The sequence below is a fragment of the Mytilus edulis genome, chromosome 8 (genome assembly GCF_963676685.1).
Source record: "Mytilus edulis chromosome 8, xbMytEdul2.2, whole genome shotgun sequence".
In the NCBI taxonomy this organism is placed as follows: Eukaryota; Metazoa; Mollusca; class Bivalvia; order Mytilida; family Mytilidae; genus Mytilus; species Mytilus edulis.
Window position 1 is genome coordinate 25,853,230 of NC_092351.1, and position 22,802 is coordinate 25,876,031.

General features: G+C 32.5%; 1 protein-coding gene across 6 annotated transcripts in view; it reads right to left on the bottom strand.

Annotated features, from left to right (window-relative positions):
* The window catches only part of LOC139485190 (E3 ubiquitin-protein ligase HERC2-like), a 111,667-nt gene that overhangs the window by 14,486 nt on the left and 74,379 nt on the right, over positions 1 to 22,802 (bottom strand). For all 6 annotated transcript variants that reach the window (XM_071269436.1, XM_071269435.1, XM_071269438.1 and 3 more), the window contains 25 exons: positions 22,237 to 22,436; positions 19,926 to 20,111; positions 19,314 to 19,425; positions 18,787 to 18,891; positions 18,183 to 18,291; positions 17,613 to 17,746; positions 17,158 to 17,348; positions 16,513 to 16,710; positions 15,583 to 15,867; positions 11,552 to 11,633; positions 10,923 to 11,066; positions 10,003 to 10,093; positions 9,578 to 9,755; positions 8,944 to 9,197; positions 8,526 to 8,670; positions 7,783 to 8,008; positions 7,268 to 7,442; positions 6,684 to 6,840; positions 5,964 to 6,260; positions 5,360 to 5,513; positions 4,691 to 4,798; positions 4,037 to 4,327; positions 3,186 to 3,328; positions 822 to 947; positions 242 to 513 (listed from right to left, as the gene is read on the bottom strand). In XM_071269436.1, the coding sequence (XP_071125537.1) occupies positions 242 to 513; positions 822 to 947; positions 3,186 to 3,328; positions 4,037 to 4,327; positions 4,691 to 4,798; positions 5,360 to 5,513; positions 5,964 to 6,260; positions 6,684 to 6,840; positions 7,268 to 7,442; positions 7,783 to 8,008; positions 8,526 to 8,670; positions 8,944 to 9,197; positions 9,578 to 9,755; positions 10,003 to 10,093; positions 10,923 to 11,066; positions 11,552 to 11,633; positions 15,583 to 15,867; positions 16,513 to 16,710; positions 17,158 to 17,348; positions 17,613 to 17,746; positions 18,183 to 18,291; positions 18,787 to 18,891; positions 19,314 to 19,425; positions 19,926 to 20,111; positions 22,237 to 22,436 (4,363 nt within the window). The remainder of the gene's footprint in view (positions 1 to 241; positions 514 to 821; positions 948 to 3,185; positions 3,329 to 4,036; positions 4,328 to 4,690; positions 4,799 to 5,359; positions 5,514 to 5,963; positions 6,261 to 6,683; positions 6,841 to 7,267; positions 7,443 to 7,782; positions 8,009 to 8,525; positions 8,671 to 8,943; positions 9,198 to 9,577; positions 9,756 to 10,002; positions 10,094 to 10,922; positions 11,067 to 11,551; positions 11,634 to 15,582; positions 15,868 to 16,512; positions 16,711 to 17,157; positions 17,349 to 17,612; positions 17,747 to 18,182; positions 18,292 to 18,786; positions 18,892 to 19,313; positions 19,426 to 19,925; positions 20,112 to 22,236; positions 22,437 to 22,802) is intronic.

A 22,802-nucleotide genomic window follows, 5' to 3' on the forward strand; every position in this document is an offset into this window, starting at 1 on the left:
ATATCACCAGTATTGAGAACACTCATAACACATATTTATTCTTACCAAGAAGCAGTTCTCAACATAACACCCTCTATGGCTGAATATGTGTGAATTAAAACATACTTTTATGTTTTCAACCTATCTATACAATAACCTTTATATAAGATAAACAATATCAAATGCATGTATCTTGTGATACCAAGTAGAAAACAACCCTTGTCTAGCCAGTAAAATATTTTAAGATCAAGTATAAACAAACCTATTGAGCCATATTAACAATTGTTCATCTTGTTCTATTTTGAATATTTGATGGTCTTCATGTTTTCTGGTCATTTCTTCCCCATCAGCCGCCAAGTCTTGTATCTTCTTCCGAACTTCATCAGCAAATGGTACAGGCAATTGTGTTCTATGGACTATTGAGATGGCAACTCTAGCAGCCATACAGTATCGTCTAAACCATGTCCATTTGTGAGCCTCTGTACAACAAGGTAGTGTATCTAATCCCAAATCACAAGCTAATGCTACAAGCACCTGTCAAATTCAATTATAAAATTAAAAATATACAAATACAAAATAGCGCGTTGTCTAAAATTGTTGTAAACCAAGTCTGTATGTGTTTTCGATTAAGCTGTCTCATATTTAAATTCAAAGAGAGACTCATGTAGAGTGTAAGTTAACGTAAAATAACTTAATTTTAACAAATACATCAATTACAATCAATGTTCTCCTTTCTAAAATGTAGATGTCAGTTAAAATATAAATTATCAAGTAATTAACTATTCCAATTCAAATAATTCCTTGTTTGAACATTTAAAATTTGGACTGTTTTGCTATGTTACCTTAAAGAATGGACTATGCATTAAATGTTTTCCACTTCTGGCAATAGGGTCCTCGTATTCATATTGTCTCTGTAAAGCTTCTGGTAAACCCTGAACTAGTGAATGTACTGCAGTGCCATTCAAAGCCTAAAAATGTTTATTTTATTAAGTTTGTGCGTCCAAAGTAAAATATCAATTCATAATATTTACATTTGTAGACAAGAATTATGTAAGTGGCTGTCATTTGTTATATGTAACTGTCCTTTTTTTTTTGCATCATTGTTTTTTGTTTTGATGACATGTCTTTGATAGTCTCTATCAAATTTATTCACAATTCTTTAAACTCATGGCTACTAAAAGCTTGACATATTTCTAGTGTTAAAGAAAGTATGCTGACATATATTTTAAATTACACAAAAATCTGTCAAATCCACCCTTCCTTAAATCAAAAACCTGTTAACATCACCCCTTACACAAACCAGACCCCAGGAAAAAATACAAATTCTTTAAACAGTTAATCATGTCTAAAACTGTTGTAATGCATATTTTTAGTAATTTCTCAAAATAAAAAAAAAATATACATTGTATAATTAAAACAAAGCTAAGTTATGAAAAACTTTGGTAAAGACTGGTTTTCTCAAATACAATTTTCATGGGATTTATAATTTGTGTGTGAATTTCCAAATATCTATCTAAACTGAGAATTTTATACCCAATAAAATTACTAGTTCTACATTGATGTAGAATTTTGATAAAATCAAATGACAATTAATTAACATTTGATTCTAAAGAAATGAATAATTTACCATTGATTTAGATCATATCTGATACCTTTACAACAGCTGTAATTTGATACTGTGACTTTGATTTTAATAATGATGATTTAGAATTTCAATATTAATCAAATGACCATTTTTCATTAACTGACATTTTAAATACCAATAGATAAATATTTTACCATTGATTTATAATATATATCTGATACTTTTACAACACCTGTTGACCAATTATTCATAAAAAAAACCCATTGAATACCAATAAACAAATAATTTTGCAATTATTTAAAATTTTATCTGATATGTTTTTAACAGCTGTACGTACATTGATCATGTTGATTTTAATAAGATAATCATCATATCTATTTCACATACATTTCATTATATAATAAATAATCGTTACTTCTAATTATTCTATAAGCAAGTGGTGAATAGGCACTTGTTGTGAACAGCTGATACCCTCAGCCTCTAAATCAATTTATTGGAAAGACTTGATATTTATTATAGAATAAACACATTTTTTCTAGAGGTTATTGATGTGTTAACCGGGGCGATTAACTCACAAACTGAATAAAAGTCCGAACAATCCTTATAATTCTTAAGCCAGATAACAGCGATTTTTAATTAACATTTTTTTTGTGTAAACGCTACTTTAATGACCATCAAATACACAATTGACATGTCGTGACTAAGGAGTTGGCCACCATATTAACTTTCTAAAATCCATAAATGTTCAAAAGTGCAATGTAATCTAAAATAAAATGGCACCTACCTCCAAACCTTCATATTAATGAGATATTATCCGAATTTGAAGCGTTCAAGTAACGAAATAATCTTTCCAATGAAAGTTTCCATTCGTATGACGTTGTGTTTTGCCATGACGTAAATTCGCCAAATTATTCATGAATTTTTGCAGAATTTTATTTTAATTTAAATTTTACACATTTTCTAAGCTTTAGTGCATTTTTTTTTGTTTTTGTTTTTTTGTTATTTATGCACTTGAAGAGACACAACTGTTGTGCATTTGTTTTTTAATCTCAATTTGGTGAAAATCCTGGGATCCCTGCAAGCTTGTGTATCGCGCATGAATAGATTATGAATGTAGTTTCGGAAACATGGTTTATCGAAGTATAAACTAAGAGAAAAATTCTAACTGACCAATCCAATTTAAGTATTTATAGATATGCAAATCATATAAGAATTATACATTTATAGATCATTGGTAAAGATTTTTTTGCTGGTATTCTACTAAAGTTGTATGGACTCCCTACAGATCAATAGAGGGTCAGTAAAATCTATAGGGGGTGAGGCTGAAGACCTAATCTCCTATGGATTTTGCTCACCCTCTATGGTCCGTAGGGGTCAGTAATGAACCATATAACAAATTTATCGCACACAGCACTTTTCCTGCTGCGTTTTGATGTAAAATAAACAATGAAACACAACATCAAGAGATGAAATCACTATTAATAGTAGACGTGTCGTCATGAACCTCATTTGAGATTAACTAATCACCTACAAATCCATAGGGGCGTAAAAACAATCACAGCGTCATAATTTACCCAAGATATAAATAGGTATAATGCTCTGTTGTGTAATATATACTTACATATGATTTCTGTGATGTGTCAGAGTCAGGTGTGTCAGAACTAGGACTAGATAATAAAGCATTTACATTTAGTGACTGATCTGAGGATTTAGCACTTATCAATGTCCTTAACTTCTGTAATGCCCACATTCTCTGTCCAGCACCTAACAATACAAAATAAAGTTAAAATTCATTGTCCAGCACCTGATAAAGTAAAAAATCATTGCCCAGCACCAAACAAAACAAAATAAAATTACATTTTCCTGTAATTGCTAACATCATCTTCATTTTAACTTTCGTAATTAGTTGTATCATTGGCAATCATACTACACCACCTTATTAAAATTAATATTAATTATCTCTTTTCACATCTATCTTTTAACTAAAATTTATTCTAAGTTATAAATACTAAAATGTTTATGACTAGGAGATATTTATTTTTCAATTATTTTTTTTAACAGTTAGATCACAGTTATATATCTAGTTGTTTTGTTATTCTGAAAACAAAGTTTTTCTGCACTTTTCAAAACAATGAGTGAAATATCTCTCTTGAAAAAAATGCATCTTTATATTAAAGTTTATTACATGTATATTTATACACTTTTTTTAGGTTAAAAATAACACCATCATAATTTGAATATAGAAATTGTTCTTTTAACTCATTTTTCTTTCATGTAGATCAAATATATCTCAAAATTTTAAGATAATAAAACCTTATACTAGGAGAACTAAGCTTGATTTTAAGATAGGTTGTCTTGTACTTTTAAACAAATTAGTTAAGTCGTAAAATCTTATTCCTCACTTAATTTGTAAAATCTCATTCCTTACTATATAATATTATAATATTGTCACATATATGTAAAAGGAATTACCAAGTGAACTTAATTGAGCACAAGCTGCTAAAGCAGCAGCCAGTCTGTTCACTACTTCTTTATCTAAACTCAGATCTAATTTAAAGTCTAATAAACATGTGACTAGATCTATAGATGGACGAGACAGAATTGTCCTATCAGATAAAATGTCCATAGGTGTCGCTGATGGCATGATGGGATAAACTGTAAAACACCATCCCCAACCATTGACAGACCCGTCACTGGTAAACTTCCATCGTAACTCGTCTCCAGGTATTCTCAACTCCTGTGACCAGTCAGTCCATTCTCTTCCTGTTTAACAAATATTCTTTAAAGTATTACATGAAAATTATGCATAGTAGGATATCAATTATATAAATGTAAGATATCAAGATATCTTTTGGAGGGATTGTGTAATTAACTGGGTTGATGTAGCATTGATAAATGTCCATCACAATTCCTTTTATTCAAATTAAATAATTCTAATAATTCCTTTTCAATAAATTTTATACTTTTTTGATTTTCTAAATCAAGCATTCTTTTTGCTTGCATTACAAATTTTTATATTTGAAGTAAGTCTAAAATCATAAAAGACCTAATTAAAGAATCATTTATTTTTTAAACAAGAAGCATTTCATATTATACACAGGTATACCATGAAATGTACAAATTTACCTGATCTAACAGAAACTGTATGACCAGATCCATCCATTATTGTCAGAGGATCATGTCGTCTCTCTGTAGAACAACGACGATCAAACTCAACTCTCAAAGCCTCAGCACCTGAAATTTTAGACTTGTATATTAGAAATATTTTAAATAAACAATACTTATTTATCTATGCATGATACTTAAATTTATCTTCAAACAACTTATTCATGACTGATTTATAGATTGATTTTTGGAGTTTAACGCCACTTTTACTAGGCTTGGCTATTTCATGCAGAAAGTTTTCATTGGTGGAGGTAGCCAATGTAACTGGAACAAACCAACAACCTCCAGCAGGCAATCCTAATACGATTCGAGTCAAATACACCTTGCCAAATGCATGATTCAAAATAATAACCTCAGTGAAAGGTTAGTGATCACTGAAGATGAACAGTTTAGACCAATTACCGTTCAAAAAATAAGATTTAGAAAATGGATATAAATGTTATTACAATCATCAAAACATCACCACCTAATGCATTATTGCTTGTGTGGGTTATTTTACCCTATTTTGCAATAAAACAAAATTAGCGCCAAAAACCAAAATGTTTATCCATCTATATTGCTACAATCTACACATTTACATAAAATCCACCATTCCAACACAAATGACTACTGATGTTACAGTTGACTTACCTGGAATTTTAACATGACCTGTTAGTGATGTGTCATCTGTATATGGATGTGTACTTTCTTGTACAACTGGTTTAGCTGCTACTCTACCAGTTTCCCTGTCAGAAGCAACATCCTCCAACTCAGTCACACATAACTCTAATAACATTTCAGCAACCTTAAAAAAAAATAATGCAGTGGATAATAACTTACCCTAGCCTGTTACTGTGTAAACAAAATCAATTTCAGTAGGCATGCAAATTTGTATAAGTTCAAAACAAACTTAGTTTTAAGAGAAACAGAATCTTAGATTTAAAAACACATAAAAGGAGAAATTTCTATATTTTTAAGAATCTTTCATCCTCGAATTAATTTAAATTGTTTCCACATGAATGCATGCAAACAGTCCAAAAACATGCACAACTACATTTCTGATAATTGAGAAAATAGAATTAAAACACCACACGTACTTGCACATTCAAATTTCCTTGTTCAGTTAAAACCCTAATTGGCAAATATCTTAAAACCTTAAAACCATAAACATTAAAAAAATATAATAATTCTATAAGTGTAACCTTTTAAAATAAGCTTCATAAATCAGTTTGAGATGTCAAAGTGAGAAACTTACAGAAGGATAAGCCTTTCCCAGACAAGTCAGAATGTCAGACAAGCTTTCTTTTCCTTTCTCACCAACTCTCAAGGCTACAGACAACTTCAGCAAGTCTACCAGGACCCTAGCATCATCAGCTGTCAGTCTGTTAGTGAAATCATCTAACCCTGGAGGATAGGCCGTGTTGATTGTGTCTATGGTACTGGTTACTTCATCTGCTGATGTGAAAGTTTCCACCATGATACTGGTTGCTGGGGAAACCTTGTAAGCTAAGCTATGTGTGCTGGGGAATGTAAAATGGTCTCCATATGGGTGCTACAAAACAGAATGAAATTATTTATAATGGTTTACATATTTTCTGTAAATACATATGTTTTTTTATTAATTTGTGTATCTCCAATCATTGCCTTGGTTGCAGCGTCAAGTAAATAATTTAGATCAGATGAGATAATTATAAAAATAGAAGTATTTTTATAAAAAAAAAAAGAAGAGACTAAACTGTATTTGGTTTTTATCTCAATGGTGAACAATTTACATCAGTTATAAACAGCAATATTATTTTCGTATAAATATTTTAAAAACAGAATTATTTTTTGTATAAATATTAAGCACAATGATTTGTTTTGGTTATATCCAACCCAATTATATTTTTTTGGTAATATGAACCACAATGATATAAAATATACAAAAATTCTGAACAAAAAATATGCAAATGTTAAGAATTTATATAACGTATACCTCTGGTTGTTCTGTTGTTGATGTGTCAGGTTCTGGTGATACTGCTAATGAATTATCCTCTAGTGTAATGTTAGATATGGTGATAGGGTTCTGTAATGTTTCTGCTGTTACTGGTACTGCTTGAATTTCTCTTGTTAGAGAACTGACAACTGCTTCCCTGTTAAAGAAATATATAACATATTAACAATTAGAAGACACTTTTACTTACTTAGACAAGTGTGTCTTGATGTAACTTTTTACTGAATTAATGATATAGAAGTAAAATTAATATTCATATTACATCTAAATATTTTGTTACATTTAAAAATACCTTAGAATACTTCAGGACAAAATGTTGGGAGGAGATAGGTTGGAAGATCCTTGTTTTATACCCCATAACCCTCAATTTTTATCTTCATTTAATTTATTACTAGAATTGTATTTTCTTTTCACTACTATTAACCACAGAAAAAATATAACATGTGGAGTTCAACTCTCCCAAACCTTTTTTCTCGGAATAACATAAATATTTTGAAAGGTGTTTCTTAAAGTAATAATGAATATCCTGTTATTAATATATTGTTATGTTCCTATCAAATATTTACCTTGCATAAATTATTTGTAATGCTGTTAATACATGGTTCAGGGCCAGCTGTTTTGCAGCATCTGATTCCTGAGACAGTATTATTTTAGCCAATGATGGACGAGCAGTCTTGATAGAAGGCATAGGTAATGCCACTGTTTGGTTATGGTTATCATCACAATTTCCTTCATTCATTCCTGTCAAATAAAATAAAATTAATAATCTTAAAAAATTCATAAGTTTATTGTATATTTTGAAGATATGTTAAAATATCATTGCCAGAAAAATCACTAATATAATTTACAGTATGGAGAGTACAACTATAAGATCACATAACATGAATGTTAAACTAATATCTGAGACTTAATTGGGTATTATAAAAAGCAGCTATGTTTTATTGATATTACACGACTTATTCTTTTTCTTGGCAGTCCCTTGAGAGATCCAGCCATCAAAGTTTTACGAAATGAAAATGATACAAATTGCATGTTTTTCACAAAGTTCTCTGTACATATTATCAGAGACCAGAAAACTTACCCAGAATTGTTGCCCCTAATGGATCTCTTGATGTAGAAAACAGGACTGGTTCATGTGTAGATGGTGTTGACAAATCAGTAGTAGCCCATGCTATACTGTGAGATGATCCACATGCTACCTTGGTTATCTTAAATCCCTCCAGTCCATGAACCAGAGCTGGTTTCCTGTTGACTGTTGTGGTGCCATTCCCTTGCTGTCCATGGTCATTGTCACCCCATGCAAAAACCTGAAATATTTATTTCCAACACTGAAACCAACACAAATGGCTTATCTTATATTGTTTAACTCTTTTACAGTACAACCGTACCACTTATCCCCAGCTTGTTAAGCAAGAAGGCACTGTTCACCCTTATGGTGTTTTTTGTGTAAATGCTCAGTATCTAGTTTTCTGAATAGTATTTTGTGGTCTTTTGTAAAATCTATCTTCTATTGGCTGTTGTATTGTTTATCTTTATCATTTCTGATTGTCTCATTTTTTGGTTTTGTCTTATTTTTATTTCTAAATTACAACATACAACATGGACATCTACATTCTACTGCCAATGGATAATTTTTTTTAAACCAATCCTTTATCTAGACAATGAACTCTTTGTATTTTCTCTTGACACCATAGTTACCACCCTGCACTAACCTGTCCAATATCTGTGACAGCCACTACTACTACAGAGGTATCTAACCATCTTTACTACCACAAGGTCTCACATAGTTACTTTTTCTGCTGCCACAGTTTCACCTGTACTTACCTGTCCATTATCTGTGACAGCCAGACAATGAAGTGCTCCTACTGCTACATGTACAATCTTCTTTGATTTCAGTCCTTCTACCATCTGTGGTTTACGGACATGAGCATCTGTCCCATGTCCTAGGCGGAAGTAATCACCCTTTCCCCTAAAACAAAAATATAACTTGTTAAAAATATATTTTAGTGCATACCCGGGGTGCATACTTGATATCATGATTTTTAAATTGTGTAATAAGCCTTTTTGAAATCTGTATAACATTGAACACTTATCTGTAGATCACCATAACCCACAAAATCCATGGATTCTCCCTGTTCATAATTAATCTTTAATAAATGTTAGACTGAGAAGGCAAACTGGGTATCAGGACCGAGATATATGAATCTTTAAACAATTATAAGGAAAGGAACAAACTCCTTACCATGTCCAAACTTGTCCAGCTTTGGTTAAAGCCAGTGAGAACTGTGCCCCACATTCTATCTGACATACTCCAAGGTCTCTCAGTCTTTCTATCTCATGTGGGACATTACAACCTTCACTACCACCTCGTCCAAGTTTACCAAAATCTCCATCACCCCATGAGTAGACACGCCCCTCACTTGTGAGTGTCAACGTCTGGGCATCTCTACTGCCACAGGCTACTTGTATGACCCTCTGACTGGCTAATGCTTTCACCTGAAAATTAAAAGTATATCATTTTATGGTAATATTCATGGCTAATGATCATTTACATAAATTAGGAAATGAGACCAAATGATGCAGATTTAACTATAGAGTATCGTATAACCTTTAATTATGAGCATGTGGTATATTTTCCAAGTTCAACTGAAAAGTGGATATAAGCAATAGTAGGCAAGTGTGAAGCCTTTAACAATGAGAAAAACACATACCCTATTTTCGGCTTTACAAGTTCCACATAAAAAAAGTATGAAGAACTGAGAAAACTAATAATATAATTGTTCATAGATTGCTTTTTTTAAAATTTTAACTCATTAAAACTTTCAAATGATTAACTTTAATCCAAACTAAATATACCTGTTGAGACAATACCATACCTGTTTTGGTTTGAGCTGTGTTGTGTTGTCTCCATGTCCTAATCGACCATATTCACCAAGCCCCCATGTATATAGATCCCCATTAGATGTAATAGCAGCACTGTGAGAACTTCCACAGGCTATGTCTCTCACTCTCTTGGACTTCAGTGCTTCAATTAGTCTTGGTTTGTCACAGTTCCTTAAAATTATATCAACTAAATTGAACATGTACATTTTTTAAATTTAATTGTTTTAGGTTGGATATATTTTATAAGATACTGTGGATTCATTATTATTCTTGGGTACCAATTTTGAAAATAATTTTCAAATTCTATCCACCTTAATTTCTAAAGGAAAAAGTCACCATTATTTACTATCTATTGTGTCTTATTGAAAATATTTCATATGAATAAATAACAAATTAAAGAATGTAATATATATTTTACCATCTACTGAAGTGACCTAATTTTCCATCATCTCCTTCTCCCCAGGAGAAAACTTTGCCATCTGTTGTCAAAGCTAGACAGTGTCTTCCTCCTGAAATAATAACATTCCATTATTAATACTGAGTATGCAGTATGTATATAGTTTTGAATCTAGAAAGGCAGGTACATTATACAAATATAGCCTTTGTATGAGGTCGATGCAAGGATATATTGACCTGAAAGAAGTATATTGACTGAGGACGAAGTCCGAGGTCGATATACTTCTTTGGGTCGATATATCCTGTATTGACCTCATACAAAGGCTATATTTGTTATATTATTAATTTCTGACCATATTTGTATCAAAATCGTCATTTAGGTGGAATTTTATAGATATTACATTGTCTCCTTACATATTATTACATATTAGTTGTTATTTCATTTAATTTTTTTTAACATCTTATGTATTTGAAGATTTTTTTTATCAAATAATCGATCACAGATATCATGTGTTTCAAAACGTTAAACAATATTCTGAAATTCATTACATGACGTCACAAAGTATATTGGTTTTTAGACATTCTAAAAATAACCGTGCAATATGCTTTTTGCAGGTCAATATGCGTTTTGCTATCCGCCGTTTTCTCTCTACCTTCGAAAATATAGTTTAACATGTGACTATCCCTAAACGAATCAAATTTGTTAAAATATCCGAATTAATAATATTATGTAATATGGACTGCTATACAGCAATTATGGATAAACATTTAGTTTCTTCATATGTACTTCCAAAATATCACAATAGCACAATATCAAGTATATTCAGTGAGAGTTGCATAACTAAGACTTGTCTTATGAACAAGGATCATATTTTAGACATATTCTATGAAAAACAGTAAAATGTTGAAAATCAAACATTTTAATGAGAATATCAATTATACCTGAATGTACTGCTACTTTCTTGATAACATACTGACTGAGTGACGTCACTAGTTTGGGAACAGACACTGTTCCTGTACTGATTCCTAAACCAAGTCTACCATTGGTGGCTTCCCCACAGGCATAGACTTTACCATCTTGGGTAACTACGATGAAAATACAATAGAATTAGTTCATGTTCTCCTATCTAAACCAAGTGGCTTATCCAATTGTAAAATCGAAATTCAAAAATATATCAAAATCATTTGTATAGAGATCCACACCAACAATATGACTGATATATAAAGAAATTATTATTATAACAACTATATCAACTACAGCTGGAACAGGAAACTTGACCATAGCCATTGATTGTCCCATGCTTAGTTAAAGCATCTGATTATTAGTTTCATTAACCTTTAAAATTCAACTCACAGTATCTTTTTTTCTGACATGGGGGCCTACTCATTGTCGAAGACAATGTGGTGACCATTACATATTCATATTTCATCTTGCATTGTTTGGTTGTGGTTTCAAGCATTACCGACATTTAATCCATTTTTCCTTTTATTCATATCATGTTGGTTCTATACATAATAAATTCCCATTTCCAATAACAGTATTAACTTAAATTTAGGGTTAGTAAACTTACCACAAAACAAACTTTTGGATCCTCCAGCTATCTGTACACATTTCAATGTTGATAGAGAATCATTTAAAGATGGTAGTTTTATCTGGAAAAAAAATTATACAATATATTGTCTCATAAAAAATGTATTTTAGATTTATTATGTTCTACAAAAATGTCCATTTATATAATATTATTTTTTTTCTCTCTTGAAAACAGTGGTTCAATTAGTCTTCCAATTAGAATTCAAAACAATTAAAACTGATAATCTGTTTATAGGAATGTTCCAAACATAATGTTTTACCAAATATTTATTTAAGTACAGTAGACTCCACCTAATCGGATATCGGTTAATCGAATATATCGGCTATTGTAATATTATTTCAAAACACGGAACCATTCCCTATACATTTCAGTCAAAATACATCGGATAATCGAATATCGGTTATTAGAATATATCGGCTAATTGGATAGGAATATTCATGGAAAATGTGTGAAAACCATGTACAATTGAATATTTTTGAAATAATTTCATATTTTTTTGACAGGAAATGAAGCCGGAAGTTACGCCATTAAGAAAACTTCAGTACAGAAATGTTTCATTTTATTAATAAAAACGATCTTTCATAGTCAAATAAAACATTTTTTTCTTATTGTCTTGTTTATTTTATGAATTTGATATTATATTCTGCCCAAGATGTGTTTGTTATGTGTTTATCCAAATGTGATCGTTGTCATTTACTTCACAAACAATGACACGACAAAATGATAAACTGTGCGTGATGTTCATCAATGTTTATTAAATATGAATGAAATGTACCTCTTTCTCAACAATTTATTAAAATATATATAGAAGTCCCGTGTAAAAACAAGGAATCGTGTGTCAATAGCATGTCCCAGGTGAAATAGAATTATGTAACTTGTACACACGTACACCATTTTCCTAATTTACATAATATTCAGCCTTTTATTTTGAACCACGACAGATAAGATAGAAAAGCAAAATTAATTTTACAATTTTATAATCATAAACATAGTTGTATTACTTGAAATTGGAAATGGATTTCATAAATAAACTAGAGGGTCCAAGGACCCTGTGTCGCTCACCTGATATTTTTATTTACAATTGTTGCATGATAAATGCAACTGTTGTACTGTCGTTTAGTTTCAGAGATATAATACTAAAAAGTGCATTTGAAACCTATGTTTAATTTCAGCCATGTGGGCAGGCAGGGTCATCATACACAGTGGTCCCTGGATATCCTAGTGGTGATTTAAACCAAGTTTGTTTAAATTCAACAGTTGTTTCAGGGGAGAATTTTTGTAAAATTTATCTAACAAGAAATGCAAAGTAATGAGAAAGTTGTGAAGTAGTTTTGTTGTTGCACAACCCCCCCCCCCCCCCCCCCCCCCCACTTTGCCAAAAAAACCAAAAAGGTAATAAAAAATTATCATATAAGGGCAATCTATCCTATTAATGATTTCTGCAAAATTCAGTTGATTGTGCAAGGGTTGTATAGCCAGCTGAGGTCGTTAAAAACTCTCTTTCTTTTGTTGTTGCAGATAGATCTTGACCTGATAAGCAATTCTACCACATGTCAGATTTGCTCTAAATGCTTTGGTTTTTGAGTGATAAGCCAAAAACTGCATTTTACCCCTATGTTCTATTTTTAGCCATGGTGGCCATCTTGATTGGTTGGCCGGGTCACCGGACACAATTTTTAAACTAGATACCCCAATGATGATTGTGGCCAAGTTTGGTTTAATTTGGTCCAGTAGTTTCAGAGGAGAAGATTTTTGTAAAAGATAACTAAGATTTACGAAAAATGGTTAAAAATTGACTATAAAGGGCAATAACTCCTAAAGGGGTCAACAGACCATTTTGGTCATGTTGACTTATTTGTAGATCTTACTTAGCTGAACATTTTTGCTGTTTACAGTTTATCTCTATCTATAATAATATTCAAGATAATAATCAAAAACAGCAAAATTTCCTTAAAATTACCAATTCAGGGGCAGCAACCTATCAACGAGTTGTTCGATTCATCTCAAAATTTCAGGGCAGATAGATCTTGACCTGATAAACAATTTTACTACATGTCAGATTTGCTCTAAATGCTTCGGTTTTTGAGTGATAAGCCAAAAACTGCATTTTACCCCTATGTTCTATTTTTAGCCATGGCGGCCATCTTGGTTGGTTGGCCGGATCACCGGACACAATTTTTAAACTAGATACCCCAATGATGATTGTGGCCAAGTTTGGTTTAATTTGGTCCAGTAGTTTCAGAGGAGAAGATTTTTGTAAAAGATAATTAAGATTTACGAAAAATGGTTAAAAATTGACTATAAAGGGCAATAACTTCTAAAGGGGTCAATAGTCCATTTTGGTCATGTTGACTTATTTGTAGATCTTACTTTGTTGAACATTTTTGTTGTTCACAGTTTATCTCTATCTATAATAATATTCAAGATAATAACCAAAAACAGCAAAATTTCCTTAAAATTACCAATTCAGGGGCAGCAACCTATCAACGAGTTGTTCGATTCATCTCAAAATTTCAGGGCAGATAGATCTTGACCTGATAAACAATTTTACTACATGTCAGATTTGCTCTAAATGCTTCGGTTTTTGAGTGATAAGCCAAAAACTGCATTTTACCCCTATGTTCTATTTTTAGCCATGGCGGCCATCTTGGTTGGTTGGCCGGATCACCGGACACAATTTTTAAACTAGATACCCCAATGATGATTGTGGCCAAGTTTGGTTTAATTTGGTCCAGTAGTTTCAGAGGAGAAGATTTTTGTAAAAGATAATTAAGATTTACGAAAAATGGTTAAAAATTGACTATAAAGGGCAATAACTTCTAAAGGGGTCAATAGTCCATTTTGGTCATGTTGACTTATTTGTAGATCTTACTTTGTTGAACATTTTTGTTGTTCACAGTTTATCTCTATCTATAATAATATTCAAGATAATAACCAAAAACAGCAAAATTTTCTCAAAATTACCAATTCAGGGGCAGCAACCTATCAATGGGTTGTCCGATTCATCTGAAAATTTCAGGGCAGATAGATCTTGACCTGATAAACAATTTTACCCCATGTCAGATTTGCTCTAAATGCTTTGGTTTTTGAGTTATAAGCCAAAAACAGCATTTTACCCCTATGTTCTATTTTTAGCCATGGCGGCCATCTTGGTTGGTTGGGCGGGTCACCGGACACAATTTTTTAACTAGATACCCCAATGATGATTGTGGCCAAGTTTGGTTTAATTTGGTCCAGTAGTTTCAGAGGAGAAGATTTTTGTAAAAGTTAACGACGGACGACGACGACGGACGACGACGACGGACGACGACGACGGACGCCGGACGCCAAGTGATGAGAAAAGCTCACTTGGCCCTTCGGGCCAGGTGAGCTAAAAAATGTAGAAAATTAGATCCGAGTACGATTACAGGTAGAAGTTTATAGTCGGCATGAATTCGTAGCTATTAATAGAATTTACCTGTGGCCTACTTCCGAGAATTCATAGCTATTTTTAGCTTTTACCTGTTTTAACACACAAATGAAACAAATCACGCAAAAACAACAAGTCACATTATTTAAATGGTACATATTTTATTCAGATAATCAACACATAATTAATAATCAATAGACTGACAGATAAACAAAATACATTATTATCAACTGATTGATCTGTTACTCAATCAACCGAATTATCCGAACTTGTACCTGAAAAAACAATGAGATTAGTTACAAATTTCCATTAATAAAGCAGCTATAATAGCTATTGGTATCTTAGGGTTGTGTCTGTCAATTTTGAAAAAAAACTTGGAGGAATATACGTTCATCGGCTAATTGAATATATCGGACAATCGGATATTTTTAGCTGACATTTTGGGTATCCGATTGGCCGGAGTCTACTGTACCAGTATAGCATATCAAATAGTCCAAAGTCTTTAGAATCTCTTAACTGATCATACAATTAGTTGCCCAAATACCTTGGAGCCTTTTGGGCCTCCTAAATTACCCTCATAATTATTCTAGAAATTATTTACCTTTGAGCCTTTTGGACCTCCTAACTGATCTTTATCATTGAGTCCCCAGACAAACACATGAGTCTGTATTTCCTTGCCAGCCCCTATTTTAGACTTTTTCTTCGTTCCTGTGTGCGTAGTTTTCTCCTCTTCATCATCTTCTCTGTCAGAGGCTAGGAATGAGAAGTTAGCAGCAGTGTCATCCTCGTCTGTCTTTAAACGTCCAATGATTGACATCCCATGGATTTTACAGTCTATACCACTACTACGACACTGTTTGATCTGGAGCTCTATAAATCTTAGGTACTGGTTAAAAGAAAAGTTGAACTGATAACGTTATCATACATCTTTTAAGTATAAGAAATGAGAAATGCAAGTCTTTTTACATAATTTGTATAAATATCATAGCAAAGTTCCATACACATATGGTATAGCTTTTGTCACATTTACCCTACAGCTTAGTGCCCTATATGCAAGTAACTTACACATGACATCTACATAATAATGCTCTGGCTATTAACATATTCACTTTCAATTTTTGAAAACCTTGTAACAGGCTTACACTTGGAAAAGAAAATATATAATGAGTTTCTTCCACTTTAAGTAGATCATGATAAAAATATGTCATAGAAAAATATGCATACATTAAATCATCTCATGGCTGGGTAGATAGTTGTTTACTTGGCTATTATACCACACTGTACTTTTTATTCTTCTCATAGTATATAATATATTGTAAATACTAACATTTACAGATCAAACGCTATTGTCTTAAAGGATTAAAAAAAAGTATTTCATCCTAATTGGTTTAATGCTGTTACTATTTTGGAATGAAAAAGGTGTTTCATTGAAATCAATCAATACTTCTACTTTTTCCGAAGCAAAAAAAAGTATTTAATCTTGCATGAAAATAATTTACATTTTTTCATCATCTCTTCGCCATGTTCTTACCTCATTCATATCTAAGAGTAATGTGATGAGTGTTTCTGATGATGAAATATTAACTGTACGAATCTCCTTCATACTACTGAGAGTCTCTCCTCCATAGATAACCACCACTGAGGGCATGTAGCTGGAATCTGTGGGCTCTACTCTCATGTAAAGTCTGTGAATTAGTATGTCAGGCAGCATCTCCATTCTTATCCAATGCTAAAACAGAACAAAACAATTTACCCAAAAAGATATTCAAAATAAAAACAGAAGAATTGCAAAACAGACAATTACCATTATAACCTTTCAAAAATATTTGTCTTAGCTTACCGATCGTAAATAATGAGGGATACATATTTCTGAAAAGACAATGAGATTCATTAATTTATCAGTTCAAAACAGATTTACTGTAATGAAATAAAAAGATGATTTTTCTGTGTATCCTGCATGATAATTTTTACTTTAATTCTGTTTTCTTTTCAATGTATTTGTTTAGGCAGGTTTAACACCACATGTCATTAGTTGGGACTATTGTAGAACTTATTCAGCTAAGATGAGGCTTGCTGCTCTACACATACTGAATTTGGTTATGGAACACATTGTAATTTTGACAGAGTTCACTGTGTTCCTTTCAAGTATGCATTAGATTTAATATTTTTTCTGTACCTTTCCTTGTGTGCCACAACTCTGCCAATGTCCACCATTCCCATCTACCAGTCTGTGTGCTTGATTTTCTCTGGAGGATACAGTCATATTTTTAACACAGGTATGCCAATCATCTATCATAGCACCACTTGCTATATATGGTAGCTTTTTCTTCTGTTTACCTGGCTTTCCAACAGGTACTGGCTCACTTTCTATAAATTTGAAAAGAAGATATTATCTTTCTATCAAAACTGGACATCACATAATGTCTAAATGCGAAAGCCGCGAGAACAAATTGATCGTAAAAATTAATTAGTTTACAGAATGGGAATGTAAGTAGGTAACAAATTTTACTTTTCAAAAAGCAACTTACGAGGTATTTTCATGGAAATCTTGTGTTTATACATTATTGAATCTTACTCACAAGTACATGTACCTCTTGCTATAACTGGCAATTTATGAAGCATGTATCTTACCTGGTTCACCTATCCTGTTAAATGGATGTCTGTGTTTCTTACTTCTAAAACAATTCTCACAGAAATCATAGTCCTCACACACCCTACACTTATATCTGTTACCAACTATAGGGAATACATCACATCCATCACAACTAAAAATAGAAACATTAAATATATAACTTAAGTTAAGGTAAATTATGAACATTTTTACAGATTTTAGATTTTTTTAATTTTTAAATGAAATTCCAATTCTGCTAGTAAGTGTACAATATGTATCATAAAATTAGGAGAAATGGTATTTTTGCTAATGAGAATAAGACAACTATCAAACAGAGTCTAAATGAAGCAGATTCAAGTAGCAATAGGTCACTGTATACCATGTACCATATAAAAGTTAAAATACATAAACTTGAAACTTTGTCAATTTGAGCACCACTATTAAGTCTTGTGCAGACAAAACATGTGTCTGGTGTACAAAATTAAATGCATGGTATTTTATATGAGTTTTTTCACATAGTTCACTAATTCTAAACATCCAATTATATTAGAAATATTTAAAACATCCAATTATATTAGTAATATAACTACCCAACACCAGGATGAGTACTTGGTACTATCTCCATCTCCTCTATGATACCAGTCCAATGAGCTTGCTGAGGGAAGTCTACTGTTACATCTCGACCATTAGGATTAATAGCTGTGGGAACATAAATTAAAATCTTTCTTAAATAATTTCAATGTTATTCTTTGTAAATATACCGCTATCACAATGGAATTACCGTAACAAAAACAATTCTATGTTTTAGAAAAAGGTCACCTTTGAATATATGTTCACATATTCACAAATAAAACTGCCAATTGAGTATGTTGGTCAGCTGACTGTCATGTCCAAGTCATTATAGTAATGCAAATATTTTTCACTCAGAATACAATTATTACAGACATTTGTCACCTCAAGTCAAGTGCTAAGACACACATTTCACCCATCATGACATTTGAATTAACGGAGGAACTTGTTTCATGTAGACACATTGCTTGAGACATTTTAGCTTTGGTTGTCTGAAATTATCTTCACTGTCTGTTACTGTCAACTGTGTAAGATATTGCTATCAGGCAAATTTTTACTCATCAAATGGAGGTTTGCATATTGTACACAATATCTTTAAGAAAAATTATAAAAGTAATAAAATACCTGTAACTGTTCCAATGCTCCTGTGAGTTACTGATCCCCATTTATATGTTGGCATGGTAACAGATGGTTTTACCCTAACTTTATCTCCCACTTTTATTGTACTACCTACAATATAAATGTAGGAAATCTTTGTTAGTAATTTTCAAAGCCCATTAAAAATTATCTCGACACAAATTCAAACCAAGAATAGTTTTCTGGCTTATCTATTGAAGATGATTTTATTTCCCCTTTGAAGATTTTGAATATAAAGTTAATTTGCATGTCACATGTTGTGAATTACCAATGGTATTTTATGATTTCACTAAAATGATCAGATATGCATTATCTCATGCAAAGAGGTTGAAATATATCATCTTTGTAAGTTTTACATTGAAAAAGTATTTTAATTGATTAAAATTCTGTGTGCCATAATTTGAGGTTTATGCATTATCTAATTCAAATCTTCAGGCAATCCTTAATACCTATTAGCTGATGGTTTCATGCTTTTATTATGTGATCAATCACCCTTTGTATCCTCTAAAACTTACCAGGACTAATGAATCCTAACAGTTCTACATGTATATATCTGACCCAGTAGGTCCCACCTTTACTTTGCCAGTCTGCCTGAATGTTTAAATCATGCAATCCATCTCTGTCCAACTAAAATAATATAATAACACCAGTTAAACAAATAATTTTAAGTTGTAAGATAAATTTCACACTGAAATTGTACTTCATATATGATTAAGTGGTTTCAATTAAATATTTACATAGAAAAAAAAAATCACATTTTTGTGAGACTGGATTTTGTACATTGTTCGGGCTCCATGTGAGCTTATGCCATCACTTGGCGTCTGTCGTCGTCTGTCATCTGTCGTTGTCTGTCATTGTTGTAAACTATTTCAAAAATGTTCTCCTCTGAAACTACTGGGCCAAATACCTTCCGACTTTAACTGAATGTTCCTTAGGGTATCTAGTTTATTTATGATGGCATAAGCTCACATAGGGCCGGAGGCCTTGGTGAGCTAAAAAGGTCTTCTGTTTAAAGTTAAAAATTTTGAATTTTGTTAAATATTTTTACCCAACAGATGTATAATAGTTTCACAATACAATAAAAAAAACCAATCTGATCTAAAAAAATATTTATCCTCTGTTTATACCTTAATAACTTTTCCTATGTCTCCTTCCTGTACATCTTCATAGGTTCTACAACAGCGTACACTCATGCCAACCTGTAAGTTGTCCCTCACATACATAGCATACTGGTCATTGGTCACAAAGTCTGACCTCTTCTTAAATGTCTGAGTGTTGGGAGTAGTAGCTGTGGGAGACACAACCTCCTGAATCTATAAAGGAAACAAGAAGTAATTGTAACAGGATGCTGTTACGAAGTCTCCCAAACAAAGCTCCCATAACTCGCCATTTATATGGTCCCATGTTCATTTGATTTGATTTTTTGTCCAATACAAGAATATAATATGGCTTACGGGTGGGGATCTCCACCATTTACAAGTATTCAAACAGGAGGGGTGGTGGTGACCCCCAGGGACTTTACCTTCATTTCATTTGATTTGTTTTATTGTCCCATACAAGAATATACAGGAGGGGTGGTGGTGACCCCCAGGGACTTTACCTACATTTCATTTGATTTGTTTTATTGTCCCATACAAGAATATATGTGGTTTAGGGGTGGGGATGTTGACCGTTTACAAGTTTTCAAACAAGAGGGAGTGGGGTGACCCCCTCGGGACTTCCCTTTTATTTCATTTCATTTGTTTTATTGTCCCCTACAAGAATAAATATGGTTTATGGGTGGGGATCTGGACTTTTTACAAGATAATAGCACATTCTCAAATTGAACGGGGTGGGGGCAACCCCCAGGAACTTCCCTTTAATTTCATTTAATTAGCTTTAGTGTCCCATACAAGAATATATGTGGTTTAGGGGTGGGGATGTTGAACGTTTACAAGTTTTCAAACAAGAGGGGGTGGGGTGACTCCCTCGGGACTTCCCTTTTATTTCATTTCATTTGTTTTATTGTCCCCTACAAGAATATATATGGTTTAGGGGTGAGGATCTGGACCGTTTACAAGATAATAGCACATTCTCAAATTGAACGGGGTGGGGATGACCCCCGGAGACTTCCCATTAATTTCATTTGATTTCTTTTATCGTCCCATTCAAGAATATATATGGTTTAAGGGTGGGGATCTGGACCGTTTACAAGATAATAGTACATTCTCAAATTGAACGGGGTGGGGGTGACCCCCAGGAACTTCCATTTAATTTCATTTGATTAGTTTTATTGTCCCATACAAGAATAGATATGGTTTAGGGGTGGGGATGTTGACCGTTTACAAGTTTTCAAACGAGAGGGGGTGGGGTGAGCCCCTAAGGACATCACTTTTATTTCATTTCATTTGTTTTATTATTCCCTACAAGTATATATATGGTTTAGGGGTGGGGATCTGGACCATTTACAAGATAATAGCACATTCTCAAATTGAACGGGGTGGGGATGACCCTTGGGGACTTCCCTTTAATTTTATTTGATTTGTTTTATCGTCCCATTCAAGAATATATATGGTTTAGGGGTGGGGATCTGGACCGTTTACAAGATAAAAGCATATTCTCAAATTGAAGGGGGTGGGGATGACCCCCCAGGGACTCCCCCTATATTTCATGTGATTTGTTTGATTGTCCTTTAATCATTTCTGAAGACTGCATGTATCTATCACTTACAGTTTTCAAGTTATATTCATTTGAAAATTTTAGAAAATTAAAATCCCATAGGGTTCTATAGTAAACCCCTCCCTCCTTTCTACCCCCCCCCCCCCCCCCAAAAAAAAAATACCCCTTAATAGACCCCAATGTACAAACGAAAGATTGATGGCTCACCTAGACATGTTAGTCTAACATATTGTAAAATCCTAAGTAAATCTGACAAGCCGTTTAGGAGAACCGCTGCGGACAAGTTCATTTTTAAAGTGGCGGAAGAAGAAGTGGAAGAAGAAGAATAATAAAAATAATAAGAACTGACCAAAAACAATAAGTCTCCAAACTTTGTTTGGGAGACTTAATTATGTAAATTTTGATTGATATTTTCATTACACAAAGAGCTCTCTGAAATGGAGTATTTATCTTTTCAACATCTTTCCCCAAGGTAAAATGAGCCAACAGTTCTACTTTGCTCTCAATGTTATCACATAATGATACAATAACTTCTGTAAAGTTTTAATAAATTCAAATTTTTTTTATTTGAAAAGTTATTAATGTCTGAAGCATAAATATGAAAATTAGATTTAGTTTTATTGTTCCACTGTACCTCACAGAACATTTTGCTTTTTTATGACAAAAAGTATTTCTACAGGGGTATATAATTAAAGATTGAAATCACCATTTATACAATATTTTGTGAAATAAGTATCCACAGTATTGACCCTTTTATTAAAGAATCCTATGACAACTTACCGCATTGTTGTTCTCAAAGAAATTAGGCTCCTCCTCTGCTTCGAAATCTTCTGACGTAGAATCGGAATCAGAATAAAAGTCAAGAGAGGAGATACTATCTGTATCTGTATCATCATCAAGATTCAGATCTGGGTGTTCTAATAACCAACCCACCAAGGTCTCAGCGGTAGGTTCTGATCCTCCCAATACTGCACTACCAGCTGTAAAAAAAGTCATGCAATTATATTCGAACTTTTCCATTAAAATATTTGTGGGAAGGAAGGAATAGACTTCAAATTTTACTGACAACTAACTTACTTTCCTAAAGTATGTTTGCACACTTCAAAAGAAAATTCAACCATAAATAACCGATTACCCATGTTCAAACTTATAATTTCCCTGCCTACCCATTAACATTCCTATCAATGGAATATCCTTAACTATATGTTTTATTGCTCTATCTATTTAGATATGCAATTTTAATTTAAGGTAGCACAATACAAAGATTTTTCATCCCCAATCAGACATCTTTAAACTGATGTAATTCCACTCATCTTTCTTTAAATTTTATAAATGAGGCACCAAAA